A 21,405-nucleotide genomic window follows, 5' to 3' on the forward strand; every position below is an offset into this window, starting at 1 on the left:
TATCGATGCTATTCTTGAAGCAGACAGTTAGAGCCAGACAAAAACATAAATAAATTTGAATAGCTAGACCACTTATGGGAAAGTAATGATACATTTAAAGTCAATATGTGGACTTTGATTTTTTTATTTTTGGCCTATGAGGCCAAAATTGCATTGGTTTGACACTATGCCGCCACTTTTTTGGCGACGGCCAAAATTGCTCTCTGTCAGCTTGCTTATGCTGAGAGCGAAAGAAATCGGATATATAGCGAAAATTTCCCAAAATTGAGCGCGTTTTAAAAATATCAAATTAAAATATATCACAACATATATCAACTGAATCTAATTCGAATTTTTAATAATAAAAAAGGGTCATTTACATACCTTATTATTAAGTCAAATGACTTAATAAACATACTAAATAATTAAATCAAATGCAAAGTAAATTATTATTACTACTGTAATTTAAAACATAAATTTTCCAAAAATAGTTCATTACATTGAGAAAAAATATTTCATTCAAATAAAACGTAGTAGAAAATAAAAATTTATAAAATAAATAAAAATATGAAAACTGTTTGTTTCAAAAGTCATATCTTAAGGACAAAAGCACTTAACAATCATTGCCTTATTAATTTTTCACACGTCGCAAGCCGAATACTCTTATGACAAATATTCTAATATAGTCATTTTTTATTATTTTGGTATATTATGTTTATAGATTCGGATATTACTATTTCTAAGCTATATTTAAATAATTATAACTGTCGCGGAACGGATAAGTTGGCTATCGATAAGTAGTTCAGTTATTTGTCAACGGTTAAGGGCACTCGGTCACATTAAATACTAAATGTATGCATTTTATAGTTATTGTAATTGGTCACATCGATTTACCTAAAATTAAGGTACTTTGCGCGCCAGATCAGTTCGTTTGACGATACCAATAGTGAGGGAAGAGAAACTGCGGTACGTAAGATTCAGAATAGATATAAGTTGAAATTTGTAATGCCTTTAAAACTGTATAATTTCCCTATAGAATAAAACTATCTTCATTTGCGTAAGCCAATGAGCGTTTAAGGCATTTCCTGGGTATTGTCGGCGGCTCGACATTTCTTTTATTCGCACTCTTTATTTGCAACATGCCGGCGCTGAGGCGAAGCCCCAGACTAGATCAGTCCAAAGAGCCCACGACGAGTGTGGCTAGTGATATACAGCAGCCTCAAAGTTCCAAGGAAAGTGGATTACTCGGTCAGAATCCGAGTGGTACTCCGCAGCCTGCCAACGCAGGGCAGACTACAAATTCCACAACTGTAGAGGTGGCGAACCTACTGGAAAGAATCGCAACCTTAGAAAGGGAACTATCCAAGGCCAAGGCAAATGAAGGGCAAGTAGAGACCGCAAGAAATCCCGTTGGAATCGGGTTGAGCGGTAACGGTAACGGTAACGGTGCGGCGAATACACCGCTAAGTATGAGTGAAACGTCGTCAGCTATGAGTGGAGCGACGACGCAGATGTTGAGTGAAAATTTGCAACGGGAACAATTTGTGACGCCATCTTTGAATGAACCGTTGCTCGCACAATTGAGTGCAAATTTGCTCGCACAGTTGAGTGCAAATTTGCAGCCACAATTGAGTGGAACTAGTGGGCAACAAGTCACACGAAATAATAACTGTACAACAGTGAGCCTATCTCCGCCTTGCTACGTTACGGCCACGGTGCAGCCAGAACTAGGGTATGTTGATGCACTACGGGAGCCACAACGCAACTTAGTGGTTACTGCGCCTGGGTCCTACGGGACAGCACCGGCAAGTATACCAAATGTATGGACGCCACGTAGATTACCGGATCTTCCAGAGTTCGAAGGCCAGCCCGAGGAATGGCCAATATTCGAGTGCGCGTTTACGGAGACGACGGAGGCATATCAATGTACAGCCTTGGAGAATAATCAAAGGCTAGTGAAGGCTTTGAAGGGTGAGGCACGAGCGGCAGTAAAGGCGCTGCTCATCCACCCCAACAATGTGCAAGAAGTTATGGAGCAGCTTCGATTTCGATATGGACGCCCGGAGCAACTGATTCGAAGTCAACTGGAGAGCGTGCGAGATGTGCTGCCAATATCAGAACCGAACATTGCCAGAATTGTGCCGTTTGCCACAAAGGTGAGCAACCTCGCCGCGTTTTTGAAGTCAACAAAGAACGGCATTCAGCATTTAGGAAATCCTACCCTAATGGAGGAGCTGATAGCTAAGTTGCCTATAAGCAAGAGGTTGGACTGGGCGAAGCATGCAGCTACGATTGAACCATATCCAACAGTGGTGCATTTTAGCGAATGGCTACACGAGCTCGCTAGATTGATATGCATTGTCACGGATGCTGCAAGTAAAGATCCGAAGCGAAGGCTATTGCACGCAAGCACAAGTCGTCTGGATGGAAAGGATACTAACTCTCACAAATGTTGTCCAATATGTGAGGGGCAGCATGGGATCAAGGACTGCGAGGAATTTCATCATGCACTTCCGACAGCGAGAATCGAGTTAGCAAGGAAGCATAGGATCTGCTTCGCGTGCTTGGAGAGTGGACACATGGCCCGGTTCTGCAAGAAGGGCACCAAATGCAGTGTCAACGGGTGCCAAAGAAGGCATCACTACCTGCTCCACGATAGAATCGGGAATTCCAGGCTACCCCAGTCGAACGGCGGCCGCTTCAAGGAGCATACGAGCACTCGAGATCAGGAGCTGCAAAGGGACACCAGCCATCGCCGACGTAATCCCTTTACGTCAACGACTGCAACGCCAAAAGCAGGACAAGCCGAGGATGGCCAGGAATCGCCACACCGAAACCTTAGCTGCGTTGACCCGGATGGAGATCACCTGCTATTCCGGATTTTGCCCGTGACGTTGTACGGGAGGAATAAGCAAGTGGACACATACGCGCTGCTCGATGAGGGATCGTCCGTAACGCTTATTGACGACGACATTATCCAGAGCCTGAACCTAAAGGGAGAGAGTCGACAGCTCAACGTGCAGTGGTTTGGTGGCAAATCCGCCAGAGAGCACACTACGGTAGTTAGCTTGCAGATAAGTGGCACGGGCAAATCCATGCGCCATGACCTACGAAATGTGTTCGCTGTATCGAATCTAAATCTTCCGATGCAAAGCTTGCGTCGGGAGGATGTTAAGGCAAGAAAGGAAAATGCACGCCTACCCGTTAAACCATACTTCGATGCAACGCCAAGGATATTGATCGGCTTAGATCACGCTCATTTGGGTATTCCACTGAGGACCAGAAGCTTTGGAGCAGGAGGACCATTTGCAGCCGCCACCAAACTTGGATGGGTGGTGTACGGACCGGTAAAAGGGAGTGCAAGTCCACCGGTATCGAGATCATGCCTTTTAGCCGTGTCACACGATAATCTTCTAGAGAAGATGGTCAGCGATTACTTCGAAACTGAGAATTTTGGAGTAAAGCCCGCACCGCCGGTCGCAGCTGGTGACGATGTGCGAGCCTTAAGCATTTTGGAGGACACGACGAAACGTGTAGGCCGACGATTCCAGACTGGTCTGCTATGGAAAGACGACGAGGTGAGACTGCCAGACAGCTACAACATGGCACTCAAGAGACTCGTCAGCATTGAACGGAAAATGAAGCGCGACGAGGTCTTCGCGCGGGCATACAAGGGAATTATGGATGATTACATCAAGAAGGGATATGCACGACGACTAGAGCCGCAGGGGATAACCCACACCAACGGCAAGGTATGGTACCTTCCGCATTTCGGGGTCGAGAACCCAAACAAGCCGGGAAAAATCCGTCTAGTATTCGATGCCGCAGCCAAAGTGAACGATATATCACTGAACTCGGCGCTGATGAAAGGCCCTCAGCGCTACAAATCCCTACCAGCAGTGCTCTTCCACTTCCGGGAAGGAGCAGTTGGAGTATGTGCAGACATTAAGGAGATGTTTCACCAAGTGCTTATACAGCCACAGGACAGATGTGCCCAGCGATTCTTGTGGAGAAATGGAGAGGATCGTCGGAACCCGGACACCTACGAGATGCAGGTCATGACATTCGGAGCAGCTTGCTCTCCTTGTGCAGCGGACTATGTGAAGCTCGTCAACGCTTCGCAATATAGTAGTACGGATCCGCGAGCGGTTCTGGCGATAAAGGAGTACCACTATGTGGACGACTATGTGGACAGTTTCATGAGCAAGGACGATGCTGTCGCCGTTTCGTCACGGGTGAGAGAAATACACGCAAACGCAGGATTTGATTTGTGTCGGTTTTCCTCCAGTTCGGCAGATGTGGTCAAAGCTCTGAACCCACAAGGATCCAACACGAATGTTAAATGGAGCGAATCTGAGGAGAAAGTATTGGGAATGTACTGGCAGCCGGCTACGGACAACTTCAAGTTCAGCATCAAATACCATCGGGTACCCAGCAGTGTGATGGACGGGAAACGCGTCCCTACCAAGAGGGAGTTTCTAAGCCTTGTTATGTCCACATTCGATCCGATTGGGTTCTTGAGCTGCTACATGATAACCGCTAAACTGTTGATGCGAGAGATTTGGCGGAGGAGAGTCAAGTGGGATGAGCCGCTCCCAGACGAATTGGCCGCAGCATTTGAGAGCTGGCGGCAAGAAATGAAATACATTGAAGAATTCCGATGTCCACGCTGCTACTTCGGCGCTGGATGTGTACGGACACTGCAGCTGCACGTCTTCGTGGACTCCAGCCAATCTGCGTTCGCCGCGGCGGCTTATTGGCGGGCCACATACGCAAACGACGATGTGCAGGCACATTTTGTGTGTTCCAAAACGAAATGTGCTCCCATGAGGACGATGTCGATCCCACGACTGGAACTTCAAGCAGCTGTATTAGGAACTAGACTGATGGACACCGTTAAACAGGAACACGGTGTAGCGATCAGCAGCTGCACACTATGGACCGACTCTAAGACCGTGCTGTACTGGATCACCAGCACTCACCGGAGATATAAGCAATTTGTTGGAAATCGGGTGGCAGAAATCTTAGAATCCACAGAGGTTTCCCAATGGAGATGGCTACCATCTGCCGAAAACGTGGCAGACGACGCAACCAGGTCGCAACGCCACGTGGACTTCAGCCAAGGTTCGCGGTGGTTAAGCGGACCACCATTCCTAACGGGACCTGAAGAAAGTTGGCCCAAATTTTCTGTAACTGATGGACGCGCTCCACAGGCCGCTGAGGAAGAAGAGATGTCAGGTGAGTTTGTATTGGCCATGGTAAACGCGCCCCTTCTATCTTGGCAGAGGTTCTCGAGATTCAACCGACTGGTAAGAACGACAGCATGGATCCTAAGATTTATTCGACGCTGTCGCGGGCAACGCTACGAGCGAGAAGAACACGGGCTTACCTCTGTCGAACTTGCTGACGCGGAGCACGCATTGGTCCGGCTGGCGCACAGAGAAGCGTTCGGCGAGGAAGCTCACACAGGAACGGTCAGCAAGAGCAGCCTATTATCAGGACTTTCGCCGTATTTGGATAGAGAGGGTATCATGCGTGCCAATGGAAGGATTGACGCAGCGGCATGCGTACCATATGGGGCTCGCCGTCCGATCATACTGTCCCATAAAAGTGCACTGGCGGAAATGATCGTTCGTCACAACCATGAGAGGATGTGCCACCAAAACGTGGAGGCCACCATCGGCGAGATTCGCCAAAAGTTTTGGATAACTAACGTGAGGAGGCTTCTACGGAAGGTGGCGGCTAACTGTAACGTATGCAAGTTGCGGAAAGCACGACCGACACAACCGAAAATGGGCCCATTGCCAGAGGATCGGCTTGAGGCAAATGGATGGCCATTTAAGTTCACTGGCCTGGACTATTTCGGACCATTGCTTGTGTCGATTGGGCGCCGAACAGAGAAGAGGTGGGTGGCGCTATTCACCTGCTTAACTACGAGAGCCGTCCACTTGGAGATGGCTCATGATTTGTCAACAGATTCATGCATCATCGCTATGAGAAACTTCATGTGCCGCCGTGGACCTGTGGTTAGGATAAGGAGCGATAATGGCAAGAACTTCGTGGGAGCCGATAAAGAGGCCAGACGATTCACCGATGTATTTGACCCAGTGAAGATACAGGGCGAGTTGTCATCTAAAGGAATCGAATGGATCTTCAACTGCCCATCAAACCCAGCTGAGGGAGGTGTCTGGGAAAGGATGGTCCAGTGCGTGAAGAAGGTTTTGGCGCATACGATGAAGGAACTCGCACCCAAGGAGCACGTGCTGGAGAACTTGCTGATCGAGGCGGAGAACATAGTGAATTCCCGCCCGCTCACGCACTTGCCGATCACAGTGGAGCAGGAGGCTCCACTGACACCGAACGACCTGTTGAAAGGAATGCCCAACGTGCCAAATCTTCCTGGAGATGATGAATTGGCATCTGAGAGATGCACAACAAGGAAACAGTGGCGTATCGCTCGGATGATGAGAGATCGGTTCTGGAAACGATGGGTGCACGAGTACTTGCCCACACTTGTTCGCAGAGAGAAATGGTGCCAGCGTGTTGAGCCCATGCGTCGAGGAGACCTGGTATACATCTGCGATCCGGCCATACCACGCAGGGAGTGGAAAAGAGGCGTCGTTGAAGAGGTGTTCACCGGGAAAGATGGAGTGCCACGGCGGGCTTCGGTGAGGACTAGCGACCGAGCCAAATTAGTGCTGCGTCCCGCTTCGAAGTTAGCCGTTCTGGATGTGGTGAATGCTGTTGCTTCACGGGGGAGGGGATGTCGCGGAACGGATAAGTTGGCTATCGATAAGTAGTTCAGTTATTTGTCAACGGTTAAGGGCACTCGGTCACATTAAATACTAAATGTATGCATTTTATAGTTATTGTAATTGGTCACATCGATTTACCTAAAATTAAGGTACTTTGCGCGCCAGATCAGTTCGTTTGACGATACCAATAGTGAGGGAAGAGAAACTGCGGTACGTAAGATTCAGAATAGATATAAGTTGAAATTTGTAATGCCTTTAAAACTGTATAATTTCCCTATAGAATAAAACTATCTTCATTTGCGTAAGCCAATGAGCGTTTAAGGCATTTCCTGGGTATTGTCGGCGGCTCGACAATAACATTCAGGCAATGCAAAGCAAGAATTTATAACATGGTGCCAATTGATCAAAATTAATATAGATTTAATGTATAAGAACTTCTAAGGTGATCTAAGGCATGATCATACGTGTGTACACATACAGTTGTCTGCTATCACTGTATGCGTAGAAAAGAGCTGTTTGATGAAGCGCTCTCCGCTCTTTCTCTCTCGAACAAAAACTCGAGAGAGCCTGGAGCCACCTCTAGAGCCATGGCGAAAAAATCGTGTGCCAAAAAATCGTATGGCGTTCATCTTGTTATTCTAGTTTCTGTGGTCCTATGTGTTTCCGTATTATTAGTCTTCTTAAATACCGCTTAGGTATTGTAATTATAGCAATTTCCCACCATTTTCTATTATATGATCACCTCGATCACATGGGCTTTCTACATTAATATTCTAACAAGACCAATAATACCATCTATATTAAATAAACTTTTTTTTTACATGTCTAAAATAAGTGGAGCAATGGTGCACTCTATCTGAAATCTGTCCACTGGCCAAAGCCTATTTTCGGACACAAAATGAATATAATATTAATTGTACTCATTCAAAATGTATCAATTAGACCCGTTACTCGTAGAGTAGAGTGGTATACTAGATTCGTTGAAAAGTATCTAACAGACAGAGAGAAGCGTTTCCGCCTATATAAAGTATATATAAGTTAGCACCAAAAGAATTCGCATCCGGCCGTGCACCTACAGTAGCCAATAAATGTGAGATCAGCGTCTGGAGCGCTTCCGTGGGAGCGACGATGGCAGAGTCAGCAAAAGAATTGGCACTGACGCTAGCAGAAGCAGCGACGGTACGGTACCACCCAATTTTGTACTTTCAATTTAGTTCCGATTTTTGTCAAAATAAAGACGGACCACCCGTCCTAACTAACAAGAAGGTAGTATAAATAAACAAACGTTTACTTTAACTGGCGCCCAACATTAAAAGGGTTCTGACACCGAAAAAATGAAAGAAAGGACTCACTTACATCGGCCTGAAGGCTATCGCCGCAAACGACTGGACGGGAGTGTTATGAAGGTACCCCAGCAGCTCCCAGGAGCAAAAAGGAAGAATACCAAATAACCGGTTCAGGATGTATTTCATACTGTAGTTAAGCAAGTTAAGAAATAAGTGAAAATACAACTGAAAAACATACAAAATCTATACGAAAAGTGAAAATATAAATTTTTTTGAACATAAAAAAATCTATATGAGAAATAATCTAAAATTATAAAACAAAAATTAAAGGAAAAAATATTTGTAAAACGCACAAAAATCTATATGAGAACTATCCTAAAATATAACATTTTCTAACAAAAATTAAAGGAAAAAATATTTGAAACATACAAAATATATATGAGAAATACTTTAAAAATATAAAATATTAAATTTTTGTAACAAAAGAAAGATTTGAAAAACATTCAAAATCTATACGAGAAATACTTTAATAATATAAAATGTAAAGTTTTCTAACAAAAAATAAAAACAAAATCTTTACGAGAAAATACAGAAAAAATTTTCTGAAAACATACAAAAAATATTTTATAAATAATCATGGCAAACCCAAACAATCTAATTAGGCCCGCCCTACTTAATAATAACACAGGCCCCGAAGTAATCCAAGCCCTTAACGTAGCCAATAAGCAGGGACACATTCAGGAAATAGTAGAGAGAATTTTGAAGCAAAAATTAAACTCAGACACGGCACCACTTAATCAAGCAGTCCATATCAATAATGTAAATATGAGTGAATTAGAACTAGTCCCAGATATAGTAAAGTGTTTAAAGGAATTTTCTGGCCTAGCAGGAGAATTTAGCTCATGGATAAAAAGCGTAGAGAATATTAAACATATATTCAACATTAGCAGGATCACCCAAATATTACGGAATTCTTAACGTTATCAGGAACAAAATTGTAGGCAACGCAGACTCAGTCCTGGAGTCTTACAACACCCCACTAAATTGGACAGCTATCTCGAAATGTTTGACAGCACACTATGCGGATAAACGCGATGCGACCACACTAGTATACCAAATGACCTCGCTGGTGCAAGGAAATCAAAGTACAGCAGATTTCTACCAGCAAGTTTATACCCACCTATCCCATATTTTGAACAAAATTACTTCCATGGAAATGGGAAAAGAATCAATAGATCTTTTTGCCAAATCCTACAGAGGCAAGGCACTTGCCACCTTCGTCAGAGGCCTGAACGGCGACTTGCCCAGACTGTTGGGAACCAAAGAGCTCGCAGATCTCCCATCAGCACTTCAGCTATGCGAGAAGTTGGAAAACCAAAAATTTAGGACCAATTACGCAAATAATAGCCAAACCCATTTAAGAAAATTCGAAGGCCCTGGTAGAGGACCACCCCTACCAAGAAAACCCGTACAATAATTCTCAAACGCAGGTCGACAACCATTCATTCCACACTTGGCTTATGTTCCACAGACCCCTAGAAAAACTCATTATGTACCACAGCAACAATATGGAGGGAATTATCAACAACACTATGGCAACCTACCAACACAGCCACCAAGACCATCGGCCCCAATGCCACAACCGAGGCCAGAGCCTATGGACATAGATAGAAGTATGCAGACAAAACAAGTTAACTACATGAACAGACCCAGATTTGGACAGCAGAAAAACAGAGAAATTTTCATATCTTCGTTACCCTACTCTTCGTTACCCTACTTCCCATGTAAAGCAGGTAATGGAGAGATGATCAACATTCTGATATACACTGGATCCAACAAAAATTACATCCAACCAATATTAGCTAAGAAACCAATCAAAAACAACCAACCCTTTTTCGTTAACTCTATGGGCGGAAAAATTCTTATAACACACCATACAATCGCCAATCCTTTCGACCTAAAAAATACTTTTTTGCGCGAAGTAAAAGCCCAAATTAATATGCAAAAGGGGTATATTTCAATACAGAATACGAGAGCCCAATATACTCAAGACACTACCCGTACCCAGAGGCTCTTAGACCAGAATTAGAAAAACAAATACAAGAGCTACTCGCAAACGACATAATTAGACCCTCACGATCTCCATACAATTCCCCAATATGGATTGTCCCAAAAAAAATAGATGCATCAGGACAGAGAATGCACAGAATGGTAATTGACTATAGGAAATTGAACATGGTTACCATTCCAGACAGATACCCCATACCGGACATTAACAACGTACTTGCACAACTAGGACAGAATAATTTTTTCTCAGTCATTGACCTCAAAAGCGGCTTTCATCAAATTCCAATAAGAAAATCCGATATTAAAAAAACGGCATTCTCATTTAACCAGGGAAAATACGAATTGACCAGACTACCGTTTGGCCTCAAAAACGCTACTTCAATTTTTCAACGGACGCTGGACGATATCCTTAGAGAACATATAGGAATAAGGTGTTTCGTATACAAAAATGGACATCATCATCTTTAGCAAAAATGAGGAAAACCATCTAAAAGACATCAAGATAATATTTAATATTCTAGAAGAAGCAAATATGCGAATTAAGCTTGACAAATGTGAATTCTTCAAAAAAGAAGTGGAATTCTTAGGGTTTTTAGTGGCCGATACTGGAATAAAAAAGAATCCTGAAAAAGTCAGGACTATCAAAGAATTTCCCGAGCCAAAGACCCTCAAAGATCTTCGTTCCTTTTTAGGACTCTCAGGGTTTTACGGGGACGAAAACACTAGGGATGCATTCAATAAACTAAAACAAACTCTAGCTTCCGAAGAAGTCATGCTGGCTTATCCAGATTATAGTAAAGAATTCCAATTGACCACCGATGCCTCCGATTATGCCATAAGAGCCGTATTAGCTCTGGAGGACAAAACAATAATGTTTATTTCTAGGACCTTAAGTAAGGCAGAAGAAAGTTACGCACCGAACAAAAAAGAAATGCTGGCCATAATTTGGACAATACAAACTCTTCGAAATTTTTTCTATGGTCCAACCAAAATAGAGATATTCACAGATCACGAGTCTCTCACACACCCAACCAATCCAAAAAGCCGTAACGATGATGAAATGAAAAGATGGAAAGCAATTTTAGAAGAATACACCCACGAACTTTTGAACAAACCTGGCAAGGCAAACGTGGTTGCAGATGCATTGAGTAGACCTCCCTTGCAAACGCATGGAGAACTAAATGCTATGACAGAAACCGTGCACAGTAGTTTCAGCTCTCCCGAAAAACTTATACCTATGGCTGAAGAACCAATAAATGTTTTTAAAAATCAAATACTGCTATCTTTAGGAAATAAATCTTACAAATTTGAAATTGTTTTTCCAACATATCACAGACACACTATTACAGAACCAATATTCAATTCAGACAATTTGATACAAATTCTAAAAGATAGACTCATAATGGAATACATGGAATTCCAACACTCAACCACAAACAGGAAACCGGACGATTTATTCTTTGGCAGAAAAGTATCTCTGGACCCTAAACTATTACAGACAGAAAGACAGAGAATTACGGACAAAATCAAGCTCACGCAGGAAAAAGATCTAGCTCACCATAATAAAAGAAGGAATCGGATAAAAAATTACTATCCTGGATAAGAAATATTCGTACAAAACAAGAAAAGATTAGGCAACAAATTGTCACCCAGAAACAAAAGGAAATTGTCAAGGAAAACAGAAACACTACAGTACTAGCAAAAAGCGGGAGAATAATTTATAAAAAACTAATTCTACACACTACTACACTAATTCTGAAATTGTGACACTGACTACAGGACTAGCCAAGGTTCAAACAGGGATCTTTCGATTAATCCATATTATTGACATTGAGGAATATGAAAAAACAATTGATAAAATAAACCAGACAGCCTTAATGAAATTAAAAACTTACGACCCAATCCTATCCTTCATAATAGAGGAAGTCAGGATTTCTAAAAACATAATCAATAGCTAGAAGATGAAGAGTATAAAGAAAAGACATATAGATCTAATAGGTAGTGCTTGGAAATGGCTGGATGGATCTCCAGAAAGCAGAGATTTTGAAATAATTAAAGAAAAAATAAATTCAGCTTTAACTAACAACAATAGCCAGGTTATTCTTAATAGGCTTATCATTGACAAAATAAATAAAATCACTCTGGCCAATAGAAATTTAATAAACAGCCTAAAATATGAAGGAGACGCTCAAAGGGATACTAGCACCACATTAATGTTTCAAATTCAAATCCTTAAAGAAGAAATTCTTAATCTTAATCAGGATATACAGTGGGCAAAAGCAGATATTAGCAACCCCCAAATACTAGGAGACGAGGAGATCAACGAAGTTAAAAGAATATTAGGTCAGAATCAATTACCTTACACAAACTTTGAGGAAGCCATGCACATAGCAGAAGTAAACATAGCAAGTAACGGTCCAATGTTAATCTATATTGTAAAAATCCCTGTAACCGATACCAAACTATGTGAAGAAATTCTAATTAAACCAATAAAAATTGGTCAATATGTCAACAAAATGGAAACCGAAAATGTAATTAGATGTAAAGATAAAATATTCGCAAAAACTACAAAATGTAATACTTATAATGAAATAACGATTTGTAAACATATGAAAGATAAAATATTCGCAAAAACTACAAAATGTAATACTTATAATGAAATAACTATTTGTAAACATAAGATCATGATAGACATTAGTAAGTCATCATGCCTATCAAATCTCCTAAAAAGTCGCCCTGCCACCTGCATTAGAATCAACAACCAACACATCCCCACAATTGATGAAATCGCACCCGGAGTTATCTTACTCAACAAATTCAGCGGCAAGACCCAATGGAACAACGTCAACACTTAATGGGTCATTTGTCATTAACTTCGGCAATACCACCATAGAAATTGAACAATACCACCTTTACGAACAAGTACACCGTACACCATCAACGTATGCCGGCAATCCTGCAAACCGAGATGACAATTAAAAACCTAGAAGAGAAACTATCACTAGAATTCGTCAAGGAACTTAATGTCAATAATACTAAAACCTTGGAGCTGGTAAAAACAACCTCCCACACAGCCGATATACTAATGGGCTGCGTCCTAATCACCGGAATCGTCGTAATAATGATCAGCATCTTGATTAAGGTTACAAAGGTTACAAAATTCCATATCAACCGAACCACCGATGACAAACCGAGCAACGACCGCATCGAGTGGGGACACTCGATTTTAAAGGCGGGTGGTTTAGCACCAAAAGAATTCGCAACAACAATCTACGAAGGCTTATACGCTCATCCAGCCGTGCACCTGCAGTAGCCAATAAATGCAAGATCAGCGTCTGGAGCGCTTCCGAGCGAAGATGGCAGAGTAAGCAACGGAATTGGCACTGACGCTAGCAGATGCAGCTACGGTGCTGGGGGGTGTAAATACCACCCAATTTTGTACTTTAAATTTACTTCCGATTTTTGTCAAAATAAAGACGGACCACCGGTCCTAATTACCTTCTTGTTAAAATATACAAACGTTTACTTTAACTTGTATTCTGGATCAGGGTCAATAGCGGAGTCAATCTAGCCATATCTGTCTGTCAGTCAGTCCGTATGAGCCAAAGACTCTGTGCAAGTTTGTAGACCCATGTTGCCACACCCACTCTAACACTCTTAAGCTGCACAAAACTGTCACACACTTTTGAATCCTTTTTTAAAAATTTTATATTCTTATTGGTCCTGTAATCCATTTGCCTAAACAAATTTTGCCACGCCCACTCTAACGCCCGCCAACCGCCCAAATCTGCCACGCCCACACCTTTGAAAACTGGTTTGATATTTTTTCATATATATATTAGTCTTGTCTTGTAAATTTCTATTGATCTGATAAAAAAAACTTTTTGCCTTCATGTTTTTGATATTTTTATTTTATTGCCAAAAAACTTTTTGCTACATTTAAGCCGCCAAAAACTAATTTTTCTCTTTTTATTCACAAATATCTATCGATACCCCAGAAAAAATGATAAAATTTCGCGATCGCATTTCCACTAGCTGGGTAACGGGTCTTTAATAGTCGGGGAAGTAGGCTAAAGCGTTCTCTATTAGTAGTCTAGCATGCTAGAAATTAAAAAATGTATGGCATCCCAACAAATAAAACAGCATTTAAAACAACTACTGCGCGTTCAAAGCACGAATAGCTGCAACTTTAATTTGTTTCCCTTTTACAAAGATATTACCTTTGCAACCAAAGCGCTTTTATCATTCTGAAGAAGAAATTTTATACAGTGTGGCTTGAATTGCGTTTTCGGACTGCCAAGAGCAAAAAAAAAACTGTTGTGTCTCACAAATGCCAAAAGGGATTTAGTGACCCAGCAATTTCTATCAAAAAAATCTTTGAAGCTTATTTTATTCTTGTTAAAATTGTCATATTTTTGGTACAAATTTAAATTTTGTTGGACTTAACCCTACGATGCCAAAGTCAGAATAATCAAATGATAAAAAGCAGCGTGGGACGTTGGGCCACTCTTATCAATATACTAATACTTGTTTCCTAACTTTTTTTTTACTCCAAAGGTCTTCTTTTGGTTCCAAACGGCGAAGCCTTAGGATATTGGCTAGGAGATGATAATTTCCAGTCGCAAGATATGTTAGATATGTCAGAAATAAACAGTTTAAAAAATATCACTTCCATTTACAATTCGCGACCGCAGTCTTCCCATTCTTGGGGAATATTTTTTACCGTTTTGGGAACTGTACTCCTTGACTTTGATGCTGATGCTTGTCAAAGTCCGGCCAGAGCTTATTTGTTGGACGTATGTTTACCAGAAGATCAAGCAAGAGGCCTATCCACGTTCACCATAATGGCGGGACTAGGAGGTTTTTTTGGTTATTCAATGGGAGGCGTTAACTGGGATGAAACAGAAATCGGTAAGATGAATACAATTGAGATTATTCTTGTTTCCACTAAATATATGATTTCAGGACGACGATTGGGTGGGCACGTGAAAGCAGTATTTTCTATAATAACAATTATTTTTATTGCATGTGTGACATTTACATTAACGAGTTTTGCAGAAATTCCTCTTTGGGTACTAGCAAACAAGGATACTAAGAATTGTGGAGGTAAAATGGCACTGTCAAAATCATACGGTGCTTGTGATGATGATAAGACGATAAATTGTACGGACGATAATAAGCAGGTAATAAATTCCTATGTGTACCGCTCATTTTATAACTAAACTGTTTTACACGGGTGTATAAGATTTGTGACAAAGTATGTGACAGCAAAGAAAAAACTGGTTCCACTGTCTGATTGTAGATATGTCTGCGCTAAATTATGATTTAATTACAAACCATAATATTATGGTCTGATAGACATCTGGGCTTAGCCTGCGCATGCAGTACCCATTTTAAATACCATGGTCCATGAAGCTGCAAATGCGAAGCTAGTAGAAAACGACTGCGCAGAACGATCCAGTGCAAGAAAAATACGTATGTAGGGATAGGTAAGACTGTTACTGGAAAGGACACAGACGTTCTAGTAGTGGACGTAAAATCTTCGTCCGACACATTTAAACTACCAGAAACGTATCTAGAGCCGATTTTGAAGGAAAAGATATATTCACGTGGTTCCAAATCTATTGATAAAACAGAAGTCAAAATAAGAGAGAGTCATATAATTGTCCTACGTGTCATCCCACTTGCATTAGAATAACCAATAACTGTTAGACAATCAAAAAGGAATTCTAGGTACGACTCGGCATTGCAAAAATGGCACTTTAAGAATGGACCATCCTTGTTCACAACGATTTTATTGTAATGGAATGACATCGAGGGACTATCTGCAATGTCCAGAACAAGACTTAGTAAAGGTTTTCAATACTTTGATCAGCATTACTTGGAATATATGCGTCTCTCGATAAATATTCTGGGTCGATCAGATTATTTACTGCGTGACCTCTTCGGCCTTGACCAGCGAAAGTCCGTTAGTTCACGGTTTCTCCACTTTGCTGTGGTCCAAGGACCATTAACTCCCTTTTGGCCTAGCTACCCTCATTCGCTGTTGCTTTCGCTGTTCTCCCTTCTGGACGGAGTCTTTCCCAAGCGGTGGAAATCGATGAAACTGGTCCTACTGCTGAAGCGCAAGGGACCTGCAAATGCAGTAGGCAGCTCCTTCCCCTGTCTGATGCCTGCTTAGCGCATATTGTACGCGCGCATCGAGTTAATCAACCAGAGTCCCACAGGTCTTCTAAGCCTGCAGTATGGCTTCCGGAAGGACTAAAGCACGCTTGACGCTCTCACAGCGGTAACTAACGTAGCCAAGAACGCTCTCGACGGTGACAGACGATGCGGTAACATCCGTTGCCAAAACAATACCGGAGCTACAGGAGGACAGAAATGTTATGATCAGGGTGATTATGGAATGGCTCGAGAAATTCGTCCTAGAAATTGAGCAGCAAAAATACAGTTAGGAGCATGCGGGTTGAAATCAAGAAAGTAGAGATCAACTCAGCAAGAACGCTAAAGTATATGTCCACCGCTATGCGGTACCGGCGGGCAAGGTCGTTTGAGAGCGGGCATACGAGATCATCGTAAACATTACGAAACATGTGTGCAAGGACGAGATGGCCAACAAATCCAGAAAATGAGGAGTTTTACCGTGTGGTGACCCGACAAGAATTCTACCACAGCGCACTCGGCTTGTCGTAAAAGGAGATGAAAGAGTCTAGAGAACTTCCACTTAGGCAAGCCTACGTAAATCACGTATATATGTATATGGAATTGGAGCTGAAGGCAGAGTAGCGCGGCTAGCCAGTATATGTACATATGTGTGTAGGAAGCTGTAGTTTGCGGCTCCGCTCAGAATAGGGGAAGCTTGTAAATATATATAGTAAAATTAGTTGTAATATTTTTTATAAATGTAAATTGGATTGAGGAGAAGCCTCAGTATTTGAACAATATTTGTATTTCGGGAGAGCCTCGCTCTTCAATTCTTAAAATTAGGAAAAGATTCAAAGAGAGCAGTCAAATCTGCTTAGGTCAGGCTTTAGGATTTTTACAAGAACGGCTTAGGGCCGCTGCCAATGAATTTTTTATTAGAAACGGATGCTGCGCAGCTGGGATACATTATGGTATAGTTCTTTGAAATAATTGAAGTGGCCGGTTTGGACCACCCAAATACGTCACTCCCCTCCCCTTAAAGAGAAGCCTATACTTGGGCTGGGATTGATGGATATAGTGTGGGAAATGGAGTTTCTTCTGTTTTTTTTTGTTGTGGTGTGTTTTGATTTTGATTTTATCTTATTTTAAGTTTTACATACAGCTTCATAAATGGCTTAAATGATACATATCTTAAATTTAAGTACAATAAAATTAGTGCAATTATTACAATGATCATTAGTATGTAAAGTGTAATATTGTTCTATGAAATCATCTCAACAATGTCGTTGAGTTTTACAATTTTTATTTCTGTTATATTAAGTGGTGTCAAATCTATTTCTGGTTTTAACAGATTTTCACTTAAAATTATACTATTGATTTCTATTTTGCATTGCGTTACTCTTATCATTTTGTTTCCTTCTATTTTTATATTATTAATTGAATTTTGGCAATTTTGGTTAAGAATTGTTTGGGTTAAATTCCAGGATACAATTGTGTTTGGTTCTACGTATTTTATTATTTCGTTCGTGTGCACTGGCTTAAAATTACAAATTGGTTTTAAGTGTTTAATAACATTGGTGACACATTAATTTTTTATTTCTTTATTTTCGGCATTATAAACTTAATTTTCTTTTTCAAAATATGATCGTGTGTCTGTGTAATCTAGCTCATAGTCGTTGGAGTCTGGGTAAGGGATTAATTTAATTGTGTTTATTAGTGAAAAGTAAATGGTTATGTGGCATATGACTAATAAATGGTTATCATTGTAGTTATCCAAGAGGATGTTTTAATGTTTAAAATATTTTGGCTGTTCACATTCTCAAGTTCGTCATAGTTTAGTAATTTGGGGTTAAACAGTCTCGAAAGCTGCATAGCCATTTCCAAATCTTCTACGTATGCCGTAAGCTGCATAAGTTCGAACAACAGACTGTCAATGATAGTGTGGTTATTTTCATAGTTCTGTATTGCATTCCGGCATTCACCAATCGTATAGGGTCGTTGAGTTCATGTAATTTTACTGAGTTATGGGCGTTGATTTCAAGATTTTCATGTATTTAAACTTGATCATTTTCATCTAGTGTTCCAAATAGGTATTTAAAAACTGAGCCCACAATGTTAATAAGTCCTCGTTTGTTTCTATGTTTCAGGGTTATTCCGGCTAGTTATCTTTTCATATTATTGTATAAAAATTTGATATGGGGTGCATAGTAATCGATTCGTAGTCTTTGCTCAAAATAGTCGACCACGATGTCTATTTCAGTTAAATTGATTTTTAAGCAATGATGTTCAAAGGAGGATGGTATCTGGACTACCTTATCAGAATAAAGGAGATATCCGTGGTTGGTGTCAATATTATTAATTTGAATTTGTTGTCCATGAACCGCTGTGATCAGTATAAGCAATAGTGCTATCAGGTACCAGTGTAAGGTGTAACGAAATAAAGGGATTGAAGACGAGAGTACCTGTACTTGCTGGTGCACGCTTTAGAGGCCAGCTCTAGCTGATGGCGTTGGGTGTGGAGGTCTTGCTTGTACAGATATCTTTTCGTTACATACATTTATAAATAAGATCAAGAAATTAAGCGTGCTTACAACAACAAATAAGAGGATCTAGTATACAAAATCGGAGGAAGGAAAATAATACATTCGGAAGGGGACAGTTCTAGAACAGGAGGAAAAGCTTGAGAATTTTGTCGCCTGCGAAACACTGGTGGAGTCGTGTTCGCGGATTGCCCTACCCTACGTCCGGAGAAACATCAGCCGAGTCAGTATTTAAGTTTTTAGAAACTCATACCTTCTGTATTCATGGTTGATTAATAATTAATAACAATATTTATAACCAAAAATAAGTCCATAATAATGTAAGTAGATAAATAAATACGAACTAAAGTAAGTCGAAGGAATCTAAAGCAAAGGTTTTTTTTATTTATTTTTTTTCTTTTTTCTTTGTATTTGATGCGAATTCAGAAAAAAGGGTTTGTATCGTTATTCAAGAAAGTTATAATGAAAGGGTTAAATGAATTAAATTCTCCCATGATTTTAAGTGCAGTTTTCTTCTCTATAATCTTGTTCCATTATTACTATTATTATTATTATGGTAATGAATTATTAAAGAGAAAAAATAAAAAAAAGAAGTGTGAGAGAGGGTCGCGAGTAAATTCGGTTAGATTTTCTTTTTATTTTCAATAGGCTACTGCCGCCGCTCCATTAGGAACAAATAATTTATTCTTTCTTTTCTTGTAAAACACATGGAAACCAAAATTAAACAATAAAATAAAAAATTTCCAAGTAAAAGTAAAAAAGTAAAAAAAAAGTACTGACAGGCTCATCTAGCATTTTTACATATGATTTAGATTTTTTTTAAATTAAAATTTTTAGATGTTCGCTTCATCAGGAACTTGCACTGTGCATTCTGGACTAAATCCCGCTAAATTTTCCGCGCCTTTAACCTCACTTTGGGAGTTGTGGCATTTTTTGGAAATTAATTTAAATAATCATCCTAGGGTCCCGGCTTATCGCCGATAGCGGTCCCGCTGCTGCTGATTCTCCTCTTCTGCCACTAGATCAAAAGGGCACTCCACTAGACGGCATGACTAGGTTATTCGAACCTTGGGGTCTGGGCGGCAATGCTGCTGCGCGATGGCTACGCCAAGCGAAGATTTTTCCGGCCTAAATTTTTGTCTAGAAAACACACGAAAAACTTAACCCGCGCACCGATAATGTCGAGGAAAACTCACTCCAACAATATTTCCAGCGACAAACAAAGTCTCACGCCCGCAGGCTATAATTTTTCCGACACGAACTTTCCACGACTTGACTCATCGACTGTTTCATTAGAAAAAAAGTAAATCGGAAACTCAAGCCGAGGTCAAAGACAATAGAATAACAAGATGCGTAACGGCCATAAATTGGTTTGGCACTATGCAGCCACTTTTTTGGTGAAGGCCAAATTTGCTCTCTTTCCGCTCGCTTATGCTGAGAGCGTAAGAAATCTAAAAATAGAATTTGCTTGCTTGTATGAGTAAAAACAAGAGACGAGAACGCGTATATGTGTGCGTGTTGTGCTAGAAGACGATTTTCGGGCCGAAATCAATTCTGATCGAAGAAACGAACTTACATATTTGGAGTTTTGGCCAATTTCGTAGCAATATGATGAAATAAAATAAAAATTCACGCCCTGACTATTATAATTTAAAATTTTTTAAATTCGTTTGTTAAGATCGCCGCTCGAATTAGCTACCTTTTACATATTTATATTTATGTTGATAATTAATTATGTGTAATATACATACACTACTTTTATTTGTGCACTTATAGCTCAACAATAAATTTTTTTATACACATTTGCTTTTTATTATTTTTAGTCATATCTGGAGGCACGAAGTGCGGACACAAGCACTCTACAACCACTGCCTTATTGATTTTTCACACGTCGCAAGCTGAATACCCCAATGACAAGTATTCTAATATAAAGTCATTTTCGAAATTTTGTGATGTACATAGATTCGGCTATTACTATTTCTAAGCTTTATTTAAATAATAATAACGTTAAGGCAATGCAAAACAAGAATTTTTCGCATGGTGCCAATTGATAAAAAATAATATAGATTTAAAGTCAACGAACTTCTAAGGTGAAGGGCATATTTTGTCAAATGTACAAATGTACATTTGACAAAATGTCAAAATGTCAAATGTATGCATGAGCATACGTGTGCACACATACGTGTGTCTGCTATCACTGTATGCGTAGAAAAGAGCTGTTTGCTGAAGCTCTCTCCGCTCTTTCTCTCTCGAACAAAAAGTCGAGAGAGCCTGGAGCCACCTCTAGAGCCACGGCCAAAACACCGTATTGCGTTACGCATCTTGTTATTCTAGTGTCTTTGCCGAGGTGCAGGCCATCGGCGGAAATCACGATCAGCTGAAACTCACTCTATTTGCGTTAACCAAATTATCCCAAAACTTTCCGGGTGCAGCTGATAAGGGTTGCATTCCGTCTAGTATAATCCCGCTGCATAATACTTCATCTAGTATGACCCTAAATTAGTGTGTCACAGCTGACCGCAAGCTACCTAAAGTTTGTTTATCGGGAACTATATTATTTTACTGCTTCAGTCGCCTCTACACCAGGTGCCTTTGAAATTGAGAGTTGATTATTTTTCTTTTGTTTTTTGAATT

The 21,405-nt window shown here is 40.5% G+C and overlaps 2 protein-coding genes across 7 annotated transcripts in view; both read left to right on the plus strand.

Moving 5' to 3' along the window:
* LOC117139679 (proton-associated sugar transporter A) overlaps positions 1–21,405 on the plus strand; it is a 145,633-nt gene that overhangs the window by 66,863 nt on the left and 57,365 nt on the right. For 3 of the 5 annotated variants that reach the window (XM_033302161.1, XM_033302160.1, XM_033302159.1), the window contains exons 4-5: positions 14,645–14,998; positions 15,053–15,270. In XM_033302161.1, coding sequence (XP_033158052.1) covers positions 14,645–14,998; positions 15,053–15,270 — 572 coding nt within the window. Of the gene's footprint in view, positions 1–14,644; positions 14,999–15,052; positions 15,271–18,378; positions 18,409–21,405 lie in introns of those variants that run through there. The other 2 variants (XM_033302162.1, XM_033302163.1) reach the window with 2 other exon arrangements.
* LOC117139678 lies at positions 752–7,090 on the plus strand. Of its 2 annotated transcripts, none has more exons than XR_004459372.1 (2): positions 752–6,944; positions 7,015–7,090. XR_004459372.1 is itself a non-coding variant. In XM_033302157.1 (2 exons), the coding sequence occupies exon 2, from the start codon at positions 1,119–1,121 to the stop codon at positions 6,777–6,779; it is 5,661 nt and encodes a 1,886-aa protein (XP_033158048.1). In that variant the 5' UTR covers positions 752–945; positions 1,016–1,118; the 3' UTR covers positions 6,780–7,082. The 2 variants fall into 2 exon arrangements, 1 of the variants encoding a protein (XP_033158048.1); XM_033302157.1 differs by having other exon boundaries at positions 752–945; positions 1,016–7,082.

The sequence above is a fragment of the Drosophila mauritiana genome, chromosome 3L (assembly GCF_004382145.1).
Source record: "Drosophila mauritiana strain mau12 chromosome 3L, ASM438214v1, whole genome shotgun sequence".
Lineage (NCBI taxonomy): Eukaryota > Metazoa > Arthropoda > Insecta > Diptera > Drosophilidae > Drosophila > Drosophila mauritiana.

Coding starts and splice junctions, on each gene's coding strand:
- LOC117139678 (XM_033302157.1), top strand. CDS start 1,119: ATGCCGGCGCTGAGGCGAAGCCCCAGACTAGATCAGTCCAAAGAGCCC.